The sequence below is a fragment of the Tiliqua scincoides genome, chromosome 2, assembly GCF_035046505.1.
Source record: "Tiliqua scincoides isolate rTilSci1 chromosome 2, rTilSci1.hap2, whole genome shotgun sequence".
NCBI classification, from domain to species: domain Eukaryota; kingdom Metazoa; phylum Chordata; class Lepidosauria; order Squamata; family Scincidae; genus Tiliqua; species Tiliqua scincoides.
Genome location: NC_089822.1, coordinates 152,334,072 through 152,351,760, shown reverse-complemented (window position 1 = coordinate 152,351,760; position 17,689 = coordinate 152,334,072). Strand labels below are relative to the sequence as shown.

General features: G+C 42.0%; 1 protein-coding gene across 1 annotated transcript in view; it reads left to right on the top strand.

Moving 5' to 3' along the window:
- PGS1 (phosphatidylglycerophosphate synthase 1) overlaps window positions 1–17,689 on the top strand; it is a 46,741-nt gene that overhangs the window by 5,611 nt on the left and 23,441 nt on the right. The window contains exons 2-4 of the mRNA XM_066615979.1: window positions 9,784–9,973; window positions 13,788–13,865; window positions 17,095–17,194. Of these exons, the coding sequence (XP_066472076.1) occupies window positions 9,784–9,973; window positions 13,788–13,865; window positions 17,095–17,194 (368 nt within the window). The remainder of the gene's footprint in view (window positions 1–9,783; window positions 9,974–13,787; window positions 13,866–17,094; window positions 17,195–17,689) is intronic.

The window sequence follows — 17,689 nt, the reverse complement described above, 5'->3', positions numbered from 1 at the left end:
AATTGGTGAGCCTCTCTGACATTTTCTTAGTCTGTAAGACTAGCATTGCATAAGCTAACAAATACTATGTATATCACAAATAGTGTCAGACTGAGATATTGAGGGCCAGGTAGAGATCTGTGACTGACTTAAACCTCTGTAGCAAAAATCACTCAAGGAAAACTCTTGCATATATAGCATTACTATGTGAAAATGAAGAGATTTACATGAGGCTTATAATATGGAAAACGGGTGTTGATAACTGCTGTGAAGAACTTGAACCTCAGTACCTATTTTATACTTGTATGCTGTCATTCCTATAACACAACTACATGTTTTTATCTATTTGAAGTCTGAGAACTTGTTTGTAATTTATTAAAACATGTTAAACATTTTGTATAGAGAGCCTAATGTCTGATGTTGATCTTGCTGATCCTAAATGAGCAAAGTTGTGCAGCACCACTATGTGGTGGAGGGCACATCCTTGGTTTCCCTGAATCAAGGTAGTTTGTTTGAAGCTATAAAATCAGTTTGAACCTCAGACAAACACAGTTATTTGTAACAACATAAGAAAGCCCTGCTGGAGCAGGCCAAAGGTCTGTCTAATCCAGCATCCTGTTTCCCACAGGATGTAGCCCACCAGCTGCCTCTGGAAACCCAAAAGCAGAATAGCATACTTCTCTCTTTCCATTGCCCCCTTGCAGCTGGTATTCAGCGGCATATTGTCCCTGAATTTGGAAGTAGCACAGAGCCATTGTGACTAGTAGCCTCTAGTAGACTGGTCCTCAGTGTACTGATCATGTGATGTTGGGCAGATGCTAGGAAAAGCCACTTCTTGCAGATGTTGATGGTTTTTTGTAATCCATTGAATTGTTAGAGCATTTGTTAGTCTTTTCACTTGCCAATCAATGTGTGTGGGCTTGTTCACTGTGGAAGTAAATTGTCAAAATGTGTTTTCTTCAGCTTCATAAATTCACTAGTGCTTCCCCAAGTCTGAATGCGTAGTAGTCACTAAGTTTTGAACCTGTATTATTATTAGCTATCTAATCTTGAGTCAGTCAAATTTTTTTTAGTCAGCCTTGTGGTCCAGAGGCTTGATGGTTAGATTCTGGAGTTGGGGAAAGTTTGGTTCTAATGCTGATTCAACTGTGAACTTGATAGTCTTAGACAAGCTGCTGTCTCTCCGTTTAAGTTGCAGGTTTGGAATAGTGACTTGTTGGGCTGTTGAGATGATAGAAGATAATGTATGCAGAGCGTTTTGTACTGGATAAAATACACTCAAGGGACAAGTTTTGTTCTTACATGTTGCAAAATAGGGAGGAAAGCTTCTGAATTGTATTTGGTGATGGTGAATGTTGCATTATCTGGGGAAAAACTATTTGCTGCTATTATTACAGGAAATATATTGAGTTTGCATCATTTCTTTGTTTTCTTAACAGATGTTCTGATTGTTCCCTTCATGCCAGCTCATCTGTGTACAGTCAAATTTACTGTATTCAAAACAAACCTTTCTTTAGAGTACATCTTTTAAAGAGACAATAAACAATGAATTCTATGTTCAAAAACTTCCTCTCTTGGCACCTTTCCCAAACTATTGGATGACTCCCAAGTCATAATTTTGTTGCCAATTTCCATAAAGAATCAATTGCTGGAAAAGTGGTTGGTTGGATTAAATGTGGTCTGAAGAACAAGACCCAGGAGGCCTAGAAATCTGAATGGCACTACTGGAGAATCAGTATTTCTAATAACACTTTTGGTGGCTTTCATGGGAGCAAGAGATTTAGTTTTATTTTGTATATGGTTTGTCTTTTCATGTTTTCCCCGTACAACCACAAGGAAATGGTTTGGTGTATGCATGTGAGAGGAATCTCAACCCCATACAGTGCCCTCTACTCCACCCTTCAGTTTTATAGCATGCAACCAAATGTACAGTATAAAACTTGCCTTCTGCCATGATAGCTAACATATAGCTCATTTTACAGTAGCTAAATATTCAAATTAAGTAATTTATGCAAATCTGCAAAATTGGCTCCAAACAGAAGTTTGTATTTCCATCACAGAATTTTAGGTCATCCCCTGGACACAAGGATATAGAACTATCATGACATTAAACTGGCTTAGAGTACTGTACTACATTTTGTTTATTATAGAAAGCTTATTGTAAACTTGGAACACATGGCAACTTTTGATACAGCCTTTTCAGGGGGTGAATAGAGAAAAATCTGGACAAATACCCATATGAGGTCATATTTGTGTTAAGGCACTGGTTCCCAACCTTAGTTGTTGTCTAGGGACCACAGGTGGTCTGTGAGATCCTGAGAAGTGGTCTGCAAAGTATCAGGGGGGAAAAAAGACTGCCTTGATCACTTCCAGTGTGCTCCCCCATGGACCACCAGAGAGGATGGAGAATGAACTGCCCTCAGCCAGCCACAAAAGCAGCAACCCAGATCTTCACTATAAATAATAAATCTCTAATTATTACATATTTAATTGTATTTTGTGTGTGAAAGGTTGGGGGTTTCTTGCAGGGCACATGATAGGGGGTACAGGGGCAATTTGTCCCTGGGGCAAGGGTCAAAAAGGGGGCCTGAAGCCAAAGGAGGGCCCTCAGAAATTTCCTGGGATCCTATATTTTTCTGTCTCACCCAGACTTGCTGTCCACTTGCGGTGCACAGCAGCTGTGATTGTCGCAAACCATATGTACTGGCCAAGGAATGCATCTGTGACCCTCTTTAACACAGTGTCAAATCTGGGAGAAAACTGGCCTGCAACAGTAGCTCTTTGGTTTGTGAATCCACTTACCATGAAAGAGTGTATCAGGGACACAGCTATGGAACTACAGCTGCTGCAGGTAAAGTACGTTTTGGTACACGCAGGACACTTACCATTCCCGTGTGAACCTAAATGCAATGATCTAATTTTCTGCAATGGTTTTCTGTATTTAAATTTTTTTTGAGATTTAGGAATGCATTTGGTTTTCTGTATTACTATATCTAGCTGCTGATGTGGATGGGTAGACCTCGGCAGTACAGCGTAGACTAGGGCTCCAAAGACTCTTCCTGCTGCTGCAACTCTCCCCCTGCCCTGTTTTTACCCCTTCCCACCCCTGTTCTGCCCAAGCCTGGCACCAGCCTCCCTGACTTTGCTTCAGCCCTACTCCTCCCCCTTTGGGAAGGGGTCCAAAAGAAACATTGTAGCCCTGATAAAATTACCCTTGGAGGCCCTGGTAGCATCTGGTCCACACCAATTCCAATTTTTGTTTCAGTCGTCTCTGGGTTCCTAAAGGTTGGGAACCATTGTGTTAAGGGAATGGGGGCTGTCTTGGTGTTTTTGCTCCAGGTTTTTGTGTATTGCAGTATTGTTTGGATTTTGTTGATATGCAACAACTTTTTTAGTGGGTGGTGGCATATTTGCTTTGGAAGCAGATTACTCTTTGATCTGATCTGTCCTCCATGTTTCTATAAGAGATGGATAGCAGTCAGAAAGGTGACTGCTCAAAATGTTTGTAGCATCCAGTAAGCATGAGTCAGTTAAAACAAGGGAAAGCAAGAGTCTTGAGGTCACATGTTCACACCCAGCCCTTTAAATGTCTCAGTAGTTTAAGGAAGTTGCCTCAAATCTTTATTACTCGTTGCATCAATGCGTTAACAATAAAACTAGTTTCCCAGATTCAGTCACAACCTAAGCAGAAATACAGTAATATACACTCAGGCGTTCCAGTGAATTAAGAGCTGTTGGCAGAAGTCACTATGCTGTGGCTTGTGTGTGGGTGATGAGTGCCATGAGACAGATCCTGTAGTCCCTCTTCACCTCTGAGGTTTAATAAGAATTATGGTGCTTGTGCTGACTTGATTACGATATTAGTCAAAATGACACTTCCTAAAATAGAACTTCCAAAACCCCCAGATCTTTAAATAGAAGAAACTTCAAGTTTGGAAAAGCGAGTGAGACCCTATTCAGTTAATTTTCCCTTCTTTGTAATTTTGACACTGCATTCATTTATCACTGAAGAGTCCTTCCTTGCCTGGTTTAAGCCACCAGCTTAATGATATGAGATATATATTTATTTTTAATGCAACTTACCTTCAGGGTTGGTTCTGATAGCCATGATAGATAAATACAGGTCCAACCTTGTTGTACACGAATTTGACTCAACACTAATGGCCACTCAAATGAGAAGGAATGTGCTGATCCCTGGAGAAGGGGAAAAATCTATCCCTTGAAAATCACAGTTTAAAAACCTGCTTTTTTTTGTTGCTGTTGTAGAGAGACAGTCAAGCAAGTGATCATTCCATTCTTCAGGTGAGCCAGGCATTTCTAATTGCTGGCTGCCTCTCTACAGCAGTAAGAAAAGCTGTTTTTAAACCATAATTGTACTTTTTAATTTTTTTAACTGCTTTTATTTAACACATTTTATGGTATCAGCAGGAAGTCCCAGAATCAAACCCCTACAGATGTCAAGGCACAATCTTATTCCATTAGGAGCAACGGAGGGGTAAGAAACCTGGAAGTTGATTTTTTTTTGTCCACTAGGGGTTCCAGAACGGAACCTCAGTGGATAATGAGGGACAACCCAGGAATTCCCCCCCCCCAGATGGTGCAGGCTATCACAAAGCCTTCCCGCCAAGCAAAGCATGCTATTTACAGCCCAATCCTCTCCACACTTTCCTGGGAGTAAGGAAACTTACTTTCCTTACTTTCCCACTTTCCTGGGAGTTACTTCTGAGTAGAAACGCATAGGGCTGAAAAGCTCAGCATCCCACTTGTGAAAGAAGTGGGACAGCTGGCGAGAGGGAGGAGAGGGGATTGCTTTAAAAAACCCAGGGAGTGTTTGCCGAATTCCCTCCCCCAAGATGATGCAGGCTCTTGGGAAGCCTTGGAGAGACAGGTGATGGTGAGCAGAGAGCTGGACTACAAGTCCCAGAATGCTCCGGGGCAGAGAAGTTTCCATGTTGTTGGGAGGGTTGCAGGAGGGGCAGCAGTGGAGGAGAAGAACCTGCAGTGCTGTTGGGAGGCCACCTGGAACACACAGGCTTCCCAAGCAATTCCAACTGTGAAAGAAGCAGGACAACTGGCAACAGGAGGGCTGAGTATGGAGGGGAGGGAATTGACAACAGCTGCCTTAGTTTCCTTCCAACTGGAATTGTCAGGCTGCAACTTATTTGCTCTATGAACTCTAACTCTATGGACTCAGCACAATGTGTTTTTTGTTAATCGCGCCGAGTCATGGAACAGAACTAACGTGGATAAATAGGTGTCACCTGTATAGCATGTTGACAGTGATCCAGACCAGGGGTGTCCAGACTTTTTGGCAGAAGGGCCACATCATCTCTCTGAAAGTGTGTTGGGGGCCAGGAAAAAAAGAATGAATTTACATTACAAATTTGAATAAATTTACACAAATGAATATATTAGAGATGGAACTTATATGACTGAATGAAGGACTTGCAATAGCTCAAGGCCTATGAAAGGCCTTGCACAAAGCAAGGCCGGCCTTTCCTTTGCCACTGCTGTATCACAGACGTGAAACAGCAAGCAGTGGAGGAAGCCCTCATCCCATAGCTCCTGCAAGAGGTCAAACAGTCGGCCATCACGCCGAGAGCAGTTGTGTCAGGCTAACGTGGGCTCCAGCAAGTCTCTGGAGGGCCCGAGGCTCATTGGAGACTGGGGGCTCCCTGCAGGCCAGTTTGGAAGTCCTCAAGAGGCACAAGTAACCCCCAGGCCAGGATTTGGGCACCCTTGATCCAGACAACTGTGGAGATTGTGCACTTCAGGGTTCTATTTGCCTTTTCGGAATAGGAGTAACATGTTCCCATTCCACACTGCAAGTAGCTCTTAAAAGTTGCGAAAACTTTAAAAAGCTGATTGTGAGGTGGCAGTCTGATCTGTGGAAAGAAAACTGAAGCTCTGTTATGGATATGCTCCCTTATGTATGTGAAAAGGAGTTGACTGGATTGTGGCTTTAAATCTGTAGAGGAATTGGTGTCAGTTTCTTATATTGGACAATAGAGCTTGTTGGCAAAACGCAAACATTAAGGCAGTCTTAACTGTGCAGTCCCTGATATAAAGCAGTTAATGATTCTGGGTACTGTGTGTTTTTCCTGCCATGCATGTCACTGAATTAAGTGTGTGGTTGAGAAGACTGATGTGTGTTTTCGGAGAGAGAAGTTATTTGATGTGAGCATCAAGATGACCTGATTCTTAATTCTTCCAAAGCGCTTTAGAGCAATTCCTCCCACTTTCTGGAAGAAAATGGGAAGCCCCTTTTCTGAGTCACTGAGAGAAAACATACACTGATAGTGTTACAAAGACTTATTTGTATTTTTAATTTTTGTGAAATATCTCCCAAAAGTGATTCACATCAATCTTAGTATGGTGCTGGTGATAGGCACTGTCTAGCCCTGTATTGTATTGTATTGGTATTGGCAACCTTCAGTCTCGAAAGACTATCTAGCCCAGGGGTGGGCAAATCCCTGTCCGTGAGCCATTTGCAGCGCTTGGCCCCATTGGAGACTGTTGGAGCCTGTGCTGGCCCATAACTGCCACCAGAAGCGAGCTGTGGGCCGAATTAGAGCAAGGCCATGTGTGTTCTGCTTTTTCCTGGGCATTATTTTAACCTCCCCCCTCCCTTACCTCTGAACAACTTATGTCTCTATGTGTTTCTGGCTTGGTCTGTATGTTTTTGCTGTGCAAGAGGTGTGTAACAAACAGTTCATAGTTCTCATGTGGTTCTACATGCCTGTATTACAGTTCTAATGTGTATTATAAATAGACTCAGTAAAATTCACTCATACAAATTCCGTCTCTATGTATTCATTTATGTAAATGTATGTACATCTTTTCTACATCTTTTAGTATGTTTTTACATGCCTGATTCCTTTATGCTCTGCTGCTCTATGCTCTTTTTACCTGACTTTTTATCTGACTACTGTTTTTATGATACCTGTCAACAGTGCTTTTTTTGTTAAAAAAAAAAAGGGAGGGGTGCAGGAACTCACAACCTGTTAATCATTCATTCATTTATTCATTTATTTATTTTTAAACCATTTTTTATCGGAGAAATAAGTAATAAGATACGAGACATAGTCAATAACTACACACACACACACACACACACACACACACACCCACACACACACACACACACACACACACACGTCCATCCCGCCTGAGCTCCCTGATAGCAAAAGCACTCCTGCCACAGCTGGAGTGAAACCTAAAGGGGTGCGAAAGACCTTGCAGGGATCAGGTCTGCCCCCACCATCCCTTGGGAGTGTCTGCCTTGGACCTTTCAGGCTCTCAGTCTCTTGTGCTGTGATAGGGAGGGCTCCAAATACAGGATCCCCCCAATAGTCTTTGATGATTATGTGTGTGCATGTATCTCCTACAGGACTCTTCAGGGAGGAAGGTTCAGAACAACTGCCCCGGCTGGTAACTGCTGCTGTAGCTCCTGGAGTGAGCCCCCTGCTGGAGCCTGTGGGTTAAGTCCTGGAACTTAAAAAAAAAAAAGCCCCAAAAAAGCCTGCCTGGGACTGAACTTTGAGAAGTTTTGCAGCCTCAACTGGCCCCCCTTTTGGCAACTGGCAACCAACCTTTATATTTTGCAGCCATGGAGCACCTCCCCACCTAAAAAAAGAAAAAAATTTATTCCTCATAGGGATTTGAACCCCTAGCCTCTGGCTCCACAGCCCAGCACTTTAGCAATTGAGCCATAGGAGCTCTTAAACTCAAACTGTTTGGAACTAATACTTGAGGTGCTGATGGCCACCAGCTGGGCTCAAGACCTTATATATTTGTTCTGAGCACTTTGACCACAGGCTTTCCTATAGCCCAATGGAGAGAGTGCTGGGCTGTGAAGCATGAGGTCAGAGGTTCAAATCTCTCCCTAGCCGCAATGCAAAAAAAAAAAAAAAAAAAAGGAGCACCAGGTCAAAAGTTTGTCTCCCTCCCTCCCTCAGTGGGAAAAAAGGTGCCGGAACGCCGTTCCGGTGCGTTCTATTACAAAAAAAGCCCTGCCTGTCAATGTGTTAATATGTTTTTATCTGTTTGTTAAATTATGTTTTAATCTGCTTTTAACATATTGTAAGCCACCTTGGGTTCCTTTGGGGAGAAGGGCGGGATATAAATAAAGTTATTATTTATTTATTATTAAATCAATCCTTCCCCCCCGGCCCCCAACACAGTGTCAGAGAGTTGATGTGTCCCTCTTGCCAAAATGTTTGCCCATTCCTGATCTAGCTCCTCAGGCTTGCAACTAAAAATTGCAAAACATAAGAAGGAAAGTGAAGAGAAAAGGTATAAATACACATTTGCAGAAACAAGACCCTGCAAGTAGATACAGATGTGATTTGGTGAAATGAAGAAGATGTGGGAGTGAGGTTTTCAGATGTACCAAATGTATGTTAGAAAACGTGTACTGTACTGTGCTGTTATCCTTAAATGAATACTTTAAAAACTGTTGGGATGCTTTTGGAACTTAATACAGGCTCTATAGATAACAAAACAATATTGGCCCAACCACTCTGGTATCATGCCATTCTGCTGCTTTTAGTTGCCGGTTGAGAGATAGCACCAGTGAAGTACTTCTGCAAGTTCTCCTTTTGGTTTAAAGTGAATGGAAACTTTTATTTCCAAGTTACTGTAAGTCTATTGCCACAGCAGTGCCCAGTCCCCATGAACCGTTGAAAAACAATATTGCTAGGAATTCTTGCGCATGCTGAGTCAGATCTCCATTGTGATGAATAGGTGGTGACAAACCGGTGGGCTTTCTGGGAAATGCAGTGGCACACTGTCTGGGTTTTTTTTGTGCAAGGATGCATGCAAACCTTGTGAAGACTCAACATTTTATCATGAGGCAAATAAGTGAAATCATCTTCCTGGAATCTGTGGTCATTTGAGCTTTGGACCAAGAGTTCCTCATAACCAAGAGTTCCTCATAAATTCTGGTAAAGGTCATGCCTGAGACAGCTGTGTAGTGGTGTGTGTCAGGACAGATCACAACCATTGAGCAGTTAGCTAGCTTACAAGCAGCAGATCCATCTATTGAGAGGGTGGCACCTCTGTGAAGAAATGCCTTGCATATGTACAAGTACGCCGGTATAACAATGACTTTGGCTGAAATTATTTCCTTTCAGCTTATTTTACTTTTTTTTGTTTTTGATTCTTTCCCTAAATATCAGCATGTGCTAAGATTGCAAAAATACTATGGTCCTTGAAATTGGGTAGTGGCATACAACAATTCTTTTCAGATTTGCTCTTAGATGTGATGTAGTGTGTGGAGCTGGTGGTGTTGTAGTGGACCTATTTCAACCAAATGTTATGATATGCTGTATGTGGCCATTTAGGAATATGTTCTGGAGAAGGCACTAGGTCACTATGAAATGACATCTTTGTTGTAAAGAAACTGGAATACAGTGGATGTTACCACTTGAAAGAAGCCCATCAAATGATCAATCAACAACTGAGGTCTGCAGAGATACTGAAAGCTGTCATCTGAGAGGATTGTCTGTTTCCTTACAGCTGTCTATTTGCGTTCCATAATGTGGATCAGCTTTCCTACTAGTCATGGAACCTCTCCACATTAGCTCCCTAGGAAAGCCACTAACACATATGTCAGACCTGCCTTCCTTTCCTTGTGTACAGTATGGCTGTTTCCTTTCTTGCAGAAGTGATTCAATATAACTAATGAAGGTGAAAGGCAGATGTGTAATACAGCATCCTTGTCTGTATCCTATTGCTCAGCCTGAGGCAGTTGGAAAGAGAAGATATTAATGCAAGCAACTTACCCACTTTTCCTCCACTTAGGTCATCATGGCTGCTGCTGGCCCCGCTGCTTTCTCCTACTGTCCCTCAGCTAACAGCCTCACCTTGTTGTCTCTGTCCCGAGGGGTCCCATAGATTTCAGTGGATTAGGAACGTGGTCCCGGAATTTGGAATCGCCAGCTCTCATGTCAAGGTGCTTTCGTCCCCGACTGAATTCTACGAACTTATGAAGGTGATAGCTTTAGCGTGGGTGAATTTAGGAGTGGCAGTTGTGAATAGATTTCAAAATGTTGTGTTTTCTTTGTGTGTGTCACCGTTTTTATCTCATAAAATTGAAAATGTCATCTGGATTTTAAAAATGTGCATTTCTGCTGCTGCAGTGTTGTGAAATGGTGTTCTGGAGCTTAAGAAACAAGATAATCTTGCATTGCATTCCTTATCATGAATTAATTGGTATGGTTTCCTTCTAGCACACATCCCTATGAGCATATGAAACTGCTTTGAAAACACATGGTGGCATAGTTCCTCTTTCTCTAATGGCCAAAAATCCATCACACTACTCACTCCATCCTAGTGAAAAGAAGGGATAGTAAAATCTTCTGCCTCTGCCCACACACTTCGCCTCTTTATCTCTTTGGGGCAGTGTCTGAAGAGTCTGCCTTCTGAGATGATGCCTCTGTCTCTTAGCCTGGAAACATCCCACTCCTGAATTAGGTTACTTCTTACAGGAATAAAGTTACATTTCAGACTCCTACTCCATTTGCACTGCCTTAAGTTCTGATAAGTCAGTCTTCCATTGTTCTGAAGGGTGTATTTGTCTGAACCCTCCTGCATACTTCCTCTACTTTGATGAAGTGCATCTGGTTTGAGAGGCTTCCCTGCTAATTGGTTGAAATGTTGATAGCTGTTATCTCTTGCAGAAGAGATGATCCCATTCAGAGAGCTCCTTTCTCCTCCTGAAAGAGGGAATTCCTAATTTATATATAAACAAAACAGATTCCTTCTTTGTTAGCCTCCCTTAAGTATCATAATGGATGGGTAGATTTCATATGTCAGAAAGTGGTCTTCAAAGTATTCAGGGCCCAAATTGCGTGTAGGCTTTATTGAGGACCAGGGATAGAAAAAATGTAAAATCTTTGGTTTTTTTAAAAAAATCCTTGTCAATGGACCTCAAAGAAGACATATTTCTCCAGAAGAAATTTCAGGTGTTTTCATATACCTGAAACCAAATGTTGCTTTTGTGCAACAGAGTTCAGAAAGGCCATTGCTTTGCATTACAGCTGTCACAGAATGTTGCTTTGACTAACTTTGGAACATTACAGTTGCACAAAAGAGGATTCATAGCACACTTCTATGTGTATCTACCAAGAAGTAGGTCCCATTGGGTAATAGGGTTTACTTCCTGGAAAGTCTATAGGATTGCAACAGGCCTAAAAAAGAAAAGACACAGATCCAGTAGCTCACCCAACAAGTTACCTGTCTCTCTTCTCCATCTCTTACCCCTCAACCCCATCCTCAAGGAAAGGGAACAACAGACTTCTCACTCACACCCGAGTCAGCCAGATAGGTGCCTGTCTTTCACCTGTCCCTTTTCCCTTTTGCTTAGGGATGTGGTCTTGTCTGGACGCAGTCCTGTTTCACTGAGGTGCATTCAGTTTTTCAGAGTCCTGTCAGCTGTGCAGGGCAAGGGATTTGACCTGGGGCACTTGAACAGTTGCATAGCTCACTTTCGGCACCCTGTACCATCCCTCAGCCCCGTGCTGTTCTGTCCGAGGTGCTGATGTAGAGAGATACCAAATACCTGTTAAACTTCAGGAAAACAGTTTCCTTGTACCTCTGAGGTACACAGAATCATATCCAAGGGATTTGGCCTAAGATATCTCAGCAGTTGGGATGCCTCAGCTTCTTCATTCCACAGCATCAGCACCATGACTTTCTGTCCAAGGTGCTGATTTTGAGATGTTTATAAAGATCATACTCAGAAGCAGGCCTCACCCAAGCAGCATCCCTTGAAAAATCTCAATAAAAACAACTCTTTTCCCTTCACTGAGCACACAGCTCCAGCTGTTGCTAAGTCTTGCAGAGCTTGGTAGCAGAGGGTTCCTCCTTGACCTTTGAATACCCTGTAAACAGCTTGGGGGAAAAAACCCATTTTTCTGAAAGAGCTGGTTGCTGCAAGGCTTGCAAAACCTCATGAGGAAAACTTACAGGAAGGGTAGCTAATGATCTTTGAGTACCCTGTAAATAAGCTGGAAGAAAAAACCCAATTTTTACAGGGAGTTAGCTGCTGCAAGCTTGAAAGGCCTGCCTTGCAGCCTGAGCAGAGAGGTACCTCATTGACCTATATATTACCACCTTCATACCTGGTAATAGAAATCATCAGTAAAATACAACAAGAAACCCCTATCTTTCCCATGGAGCTGGCCTAAGGGCTTGCTAAGCTGCCTGGGGATCCTTACAGGATGGATAGCTAAAGACCTTTGTGTACCTTGTAAATAGCTGGAAACATCTCTTTTGTAAAAACGTGGGGGGGGGGCAATAATTACAACCTCATTACCTTTCATCAGCATCAGTCCACTTTTCAGCATCAGCATCAACCTGCATCAGCACCAGCATCTGTCCACTTTTGTCCAAGGTGGTGATGCTGGGGGTGCATTTTAGGGTGCTGGAATGATTAGAATCATAACTAAAGCTAAAATAACTTCATTGAAACTCTCTGTCCTTGTTTCACTGAGAGAGAGATTCAGTCTGTCAGAGTCATTTCAACTTTCCTGGCCAAGGAATTTTGCCTGAGGCAGTTGAATAAGTATCCTATCTTTCCATCAGGTGTGAATGGAGCTATAAAGCACCAAAGGACTGAAGATAATGTCTGAAACTTTACCTGTGTTTCACTGAGTCTCTCCCATGATCAGCTCACAAAGTAATTCACTTCTTACTACCAACAGAAACCAAAAGAACAAGATGAAGCAAAGCATGCAAAAACACAGACTGAATAGACCTGAACCCTGTATCACAGTTGCATAAAAGCAACATTATGTTCTACAGCTGATTCACAGGCATTTACCTATAGCTGAAAGGTTCCAGTCAAAGTGAATTACAAAGCCTAGTCCCTGACCAACATACCAGACATGGATTTTTGATTTTGGGTGGAGGGGATGGGACCAAATGCTCAAAGTGGCAGTGTTGCAGTGGCCCTCAGTCAACTTTGTCCCCCTGGTGCTCAAAATGGGGTGACTCTAAAAATCTGAAAAAAAATTCAGGAAACAAGTTTCATCCCTCTGCTATCCACAGTTTTAAAAAAAAATCAGATCAAAACAATGCTTCTGCACTTTTTATAGTTATATATTAATGTTGCTTTTGTGCATCTTGGGCAAATATCAGTTAAAGTTGTCAACCTGCATCTTGAACTGGACCCAGAAACAAATGGGAAACCATTGTTGTTCATGAAAATGAAAATAATATGCTCCTTAAGCATCCATCAGCATTCTGCACAAGTTGTAGTTTCTGCAAACTTTTCAAAGGGAGCCCCACAAAGAGTGAATGGCAATTTTATAGTCAAGATATGCCCAAAGCATGGGTAACTGTAACCAATTCTGTGTGTCTGAGGAAGGTCTTTGGTGCACCATTGAAGCTGGGCAAAAGTGTTTTTGGCCATGGCTGCTGCCTTCTTAGGAGCAGGACTGAATCCAGGAGCATTCCCAAGCCACTCACCTGCTGTTTTGAAGGGAGTGCTACCCCATCAAGAGCAGGCTGAACTCCTTTTCATTTAAACTCCCATCTCATTAACTGGGCCTGTTTTTCTCTGCACCTCTAATTGATTGAAGTGATGTTTAGAGCATGTATAAGATGTCTGTTTCTCACAGCTGGGTAACCCTAGTTATCCTAAGCCAACTGTAGGCAGGGTGTCTTAGTTATAGTTATAGTTAATAGTTTCCAGGTAGGTTTAATTTCCGTTTCTTCTCATTTTATTTATTGCATAGTTGATTGGGTTCCTTGGGAAGACTGTGAGTCCATCATGAGTATTAAAACATTTCTGTTTCGCTTAGGGACAGATAAAGATGGCCAAGAAGCGAGTAGTTCTGGCTTCACTCTACCTTGGAACAGGACCGCTGGAACAAGAGCTAGTAAGTGTTGAAACTGGGAGGGAGGGACTGCAAGTATTTGAGAAATACGCATGTTGAGAACTTAGTGTACTGGCTCTGTTCTGGAGATCTTTCCAGAAGCTGCAATGTATGTCTTTCAAAACATATCTTGGTGGCCAAGCATTATTGTGCCTGTGCAAAAGCAGCACGAAGGACATACTGCACCTGTATAAAAGCACCAACACGGCCATCTGTGGGTTGGACATCCATAACGTAGGGAGCCAGTGTAAGGAGCTGGTTAAGAAGCTGTCATAGGCATAGTTCTTGTTGGAGATGGTGACTAGTCTGTTTTAAGCCCTCTTTTTATGGGGTCAGCCTCCCTATTCTTCTGTCCTTGTGCTGGGAGTCTTTTATGGTGGCTTTGGCAACTCGGAAAAATCAAGACAAGGCAGATTATAAAGCATAGATGCACAAAACTAATGTGCTAGGAGTTAAATTGACAGTGTTCTTGAATTGACTTCTCATGGTCAAGTTTGCAGCACTCAAGCATTTTCTTTGGGAGATAGCCAGAATGCTTTGTGGAGACACAAGTTAGTATTGAATGCAGTATATATGCTCTACAGAAGTCTATATGCACAGCTGTTTACCTTCTGTTTAGCTTCTTTCTTTACAAAGGGAGCAATTCTTTCTATGTGTTGACTTTTCTATTGGCTTTTTCTTTTGACTAATAAAACATCTGTAGATACTTTATTAGCATTTTGACTAATAAAGTACAGGCTGTAATCCTGTACACACTTTCCTGTGAGTAAGCCGATGGAATACAATGGAACTGACTTCTGAATAGATATGCACAGGATTGCACTATAAATTTCTATCTTTTCAGTTTGCGACTACCTTAATCTTTGTTTGCAAACCTGACATGTTTCATTGAGACCTCATTGAACAAGATAGGGGATGTTAATCTCTTCCCAGTTATTCCTCCCTGCACCCCATTTCTTGTTGCAGCAGCAGTCTAGGCTCAGTAGGTGTCAGTGTGCAAGCCCATGCTGGTTTATAAGAATTCAATCAACCTTTAGAAACTTTTTTTAAAATTTAGGAGCTTCTATATTGCTTTTCTAACTCAAAAAAATTTCTCAGTGATATTATAAATGTTAAAAGGCGATGGTTTTATTAAGGAAAAGAATAGCAATTTTAAAATTGGCAGCAAAAAGTTAAATCCTTTGAAGGCTTAGGAGAAAACATCTTTTTATATGGTACAGAAAAGGTAGCAGCATGGATGCTGGGAGCCTGTCGTGGTGGTGGTGGTGGTGGTGGGATGAGTTCTATATAAGGGGCCTGACAAAAAGATCCTCTCTTTGATCACCACTTGCCTCACTTTTGATGGGGGGGGCACTTAGAACTCCTCCTAAGGACTTTCTCAGGGCACAAGCAAGTTGATGTGGTAGCAGGCTTTCCTTCAGATACCCAGGTCCCAAACCAGGTAAGATGCTAAACATCACTATCAGCACTTTGAAGTTTGCTTGGAAATGGACCAAGAGCCAGTCAGAGTCCTTCAGAACTGGCAAAATGTGTACTCAAAATCTGGTTCTGAGGTAATCTCAGGGGAAGATTGAAATGGTTCTCTTGATGGGAACAGCTCACCATCTGGTTAGGTCTAGATCAGTGGCAGTCTAGTGTTTTTCAGAGTGGAACACAGATCCACTTAAAAGCACAGCACTGCAGGCTTTCTGATTCTGTATCTTTGGGGGATTTTTCTGTCAGTGGTTCTTTCGTCACCCTGGTTGACCTTTGGAGAACACACCCATCCCAAAAGAATCTTGTGTCAGCAACACTGGCAACTCTGAACCTTCTATACAATTTCTTCCATATGAAGTGTGGGCCACAGAAAGAACTGGAGGAATTCCTTCCAGCCTGAAGGATATACAGGTTGAGACTTGGTTCATTCCAAGTCTCAAGTGGGTTCCATTCCAAGCACTCACGTGGATTAAAAAAAACGCACTATAGCAAATCAATTAAAAAAACAAAGTTTCTTTGCTCCAGTGATTGAAAAACAGCCTTGCTGACCTTTTGACTCTAAGATAAGAGTCATTAAGAAGACAATCCATCAGGGCACCTCTCAGCTCCTCCCTTCACCAATGCAAAATGATCACCTTTTTTTCACGTGCTGGGGGAAGGGAGGGGTCTGCAGGAGAGAGAAGGATTGTTGGATTGTTAGCCTGCTGCCCCCCCTCTCACTAAGGAGGCTATTGTTAAAGGACTGTTCAGTTTTTAAAACTGATTTTAAAGGGATTAATTTTTCCCCTTCTCCAGGGATCAGCACATTCTTTCTCATTTGCAGGGGCCATTCGTGTTGAGTCAAATCCGTGTATAAAAGATCCGTGTATAAATAGGCTGGACTTGTACCAAGGAGCTTCTCAACTGCAGAAATTGAAATCTCTTCTGCAATATTGGGCAGTCTCAGAAAGGTTATTCAGAAAATTCCTTGCAAGCTAAGGTTGCAATCCTATACACCAGTGGTTCTCACACATTTACCACCAGGATCCACTTTTTAGAATGAGAATCTGTCAGGACCCACCAGAAGTGTTGTCATGTCTGGAAGTGACATCATCAAGCAGGAAAATTTTTGACAATCCTAGGCTGCAATCCTACCCACACTTACCCAGGAATATGTCCCATTTACTATCATTGTTAAAAGCATATATGTAGTAGTCTGTTAAAAGTACAGGTCTGTAACATTTCCCTAAATTCAGTCACATACCTTAGTAGCATCAAGTATAATATATTAAAAATAAAATATTGAAATGAATGGGGATCCATCTGAAATTGGCTTGTGACCCACCTAGTGAGTCCCGACCCACAGTTTGAGAAACACTGCTGTACACACCTATTTGTGAGTAAGAACTCCTGATGTCCATGAAACCTACTTCTGACTAGATCTGTACAGGGTTGTACTGCAAGTTAATTTGTACTCACTGCAAATGATCTAAAGGGTGGTATAAATGTTGAAATTAAATAAAAATGTATGCAATGTTAACATATGTTTGATAGAAGAATACAACTGCATCCTACATTACATGGGAATCATTTATTCCCTCTTGCACTTTGATATCTGGCAATAGATATGAAGGCTTAAAGTAGATTATATGTTCAGAAATCAGGGTTCCCTGTAGATCTCGTACTTTTGCATATACTAGTATACACATTTGGCTTCAAAGTGCATGTCATGCTCTGGAGGAATTTTATCTTGTGCTTTCATGTCTGTTGTCTTCAGGTGGATTGCATTGAAACAACTTTGGAGGGCTCTTTGCAAGGAAGTGAACCTTCTAGCCTTAGAGTGTCCATTCTGTTAGACTTCACAAGAGGATCTCGGGGTAAGCATGTATAGTATTTAGTTATAACTCCCATGTGGTTGTTCTGGGCCAATTAGGCAGGTTGGATATCTTTGCTCAGATGCACTGTTTTATAAGCATTCCAAATTAAGAGAATTTGGATCTTTGTTTTGGATTCATAATCAAATTGTGCATACTACAGATGGAAGCTGTATGCATATGGTGGTTTGCAAATCTTCCTCGAGATATCTTGCACGCACCAGATTTGAGTAAACTTGCATAGTGTAATTTCTATGGTGAAAGAGCATCGGATTTGGGATTGTCATCAAAGTTTAGGAATCAAGGGCATAGCTCAGATGTAGGGCATATGTGTGCATGCAGACATCTCCCAATTCAATCTTTGGTATGTTAAGACAGGGCTAGGAAAGAGCTCTGTCCGAGAGCAGCTGCCAGTCAGGCTAGACAATACGTCTGACTCAGTAGCATCTTTTCGGTATGAGCTAGATGTGCCGTTACTGATTACTTTATCTTCTGCAA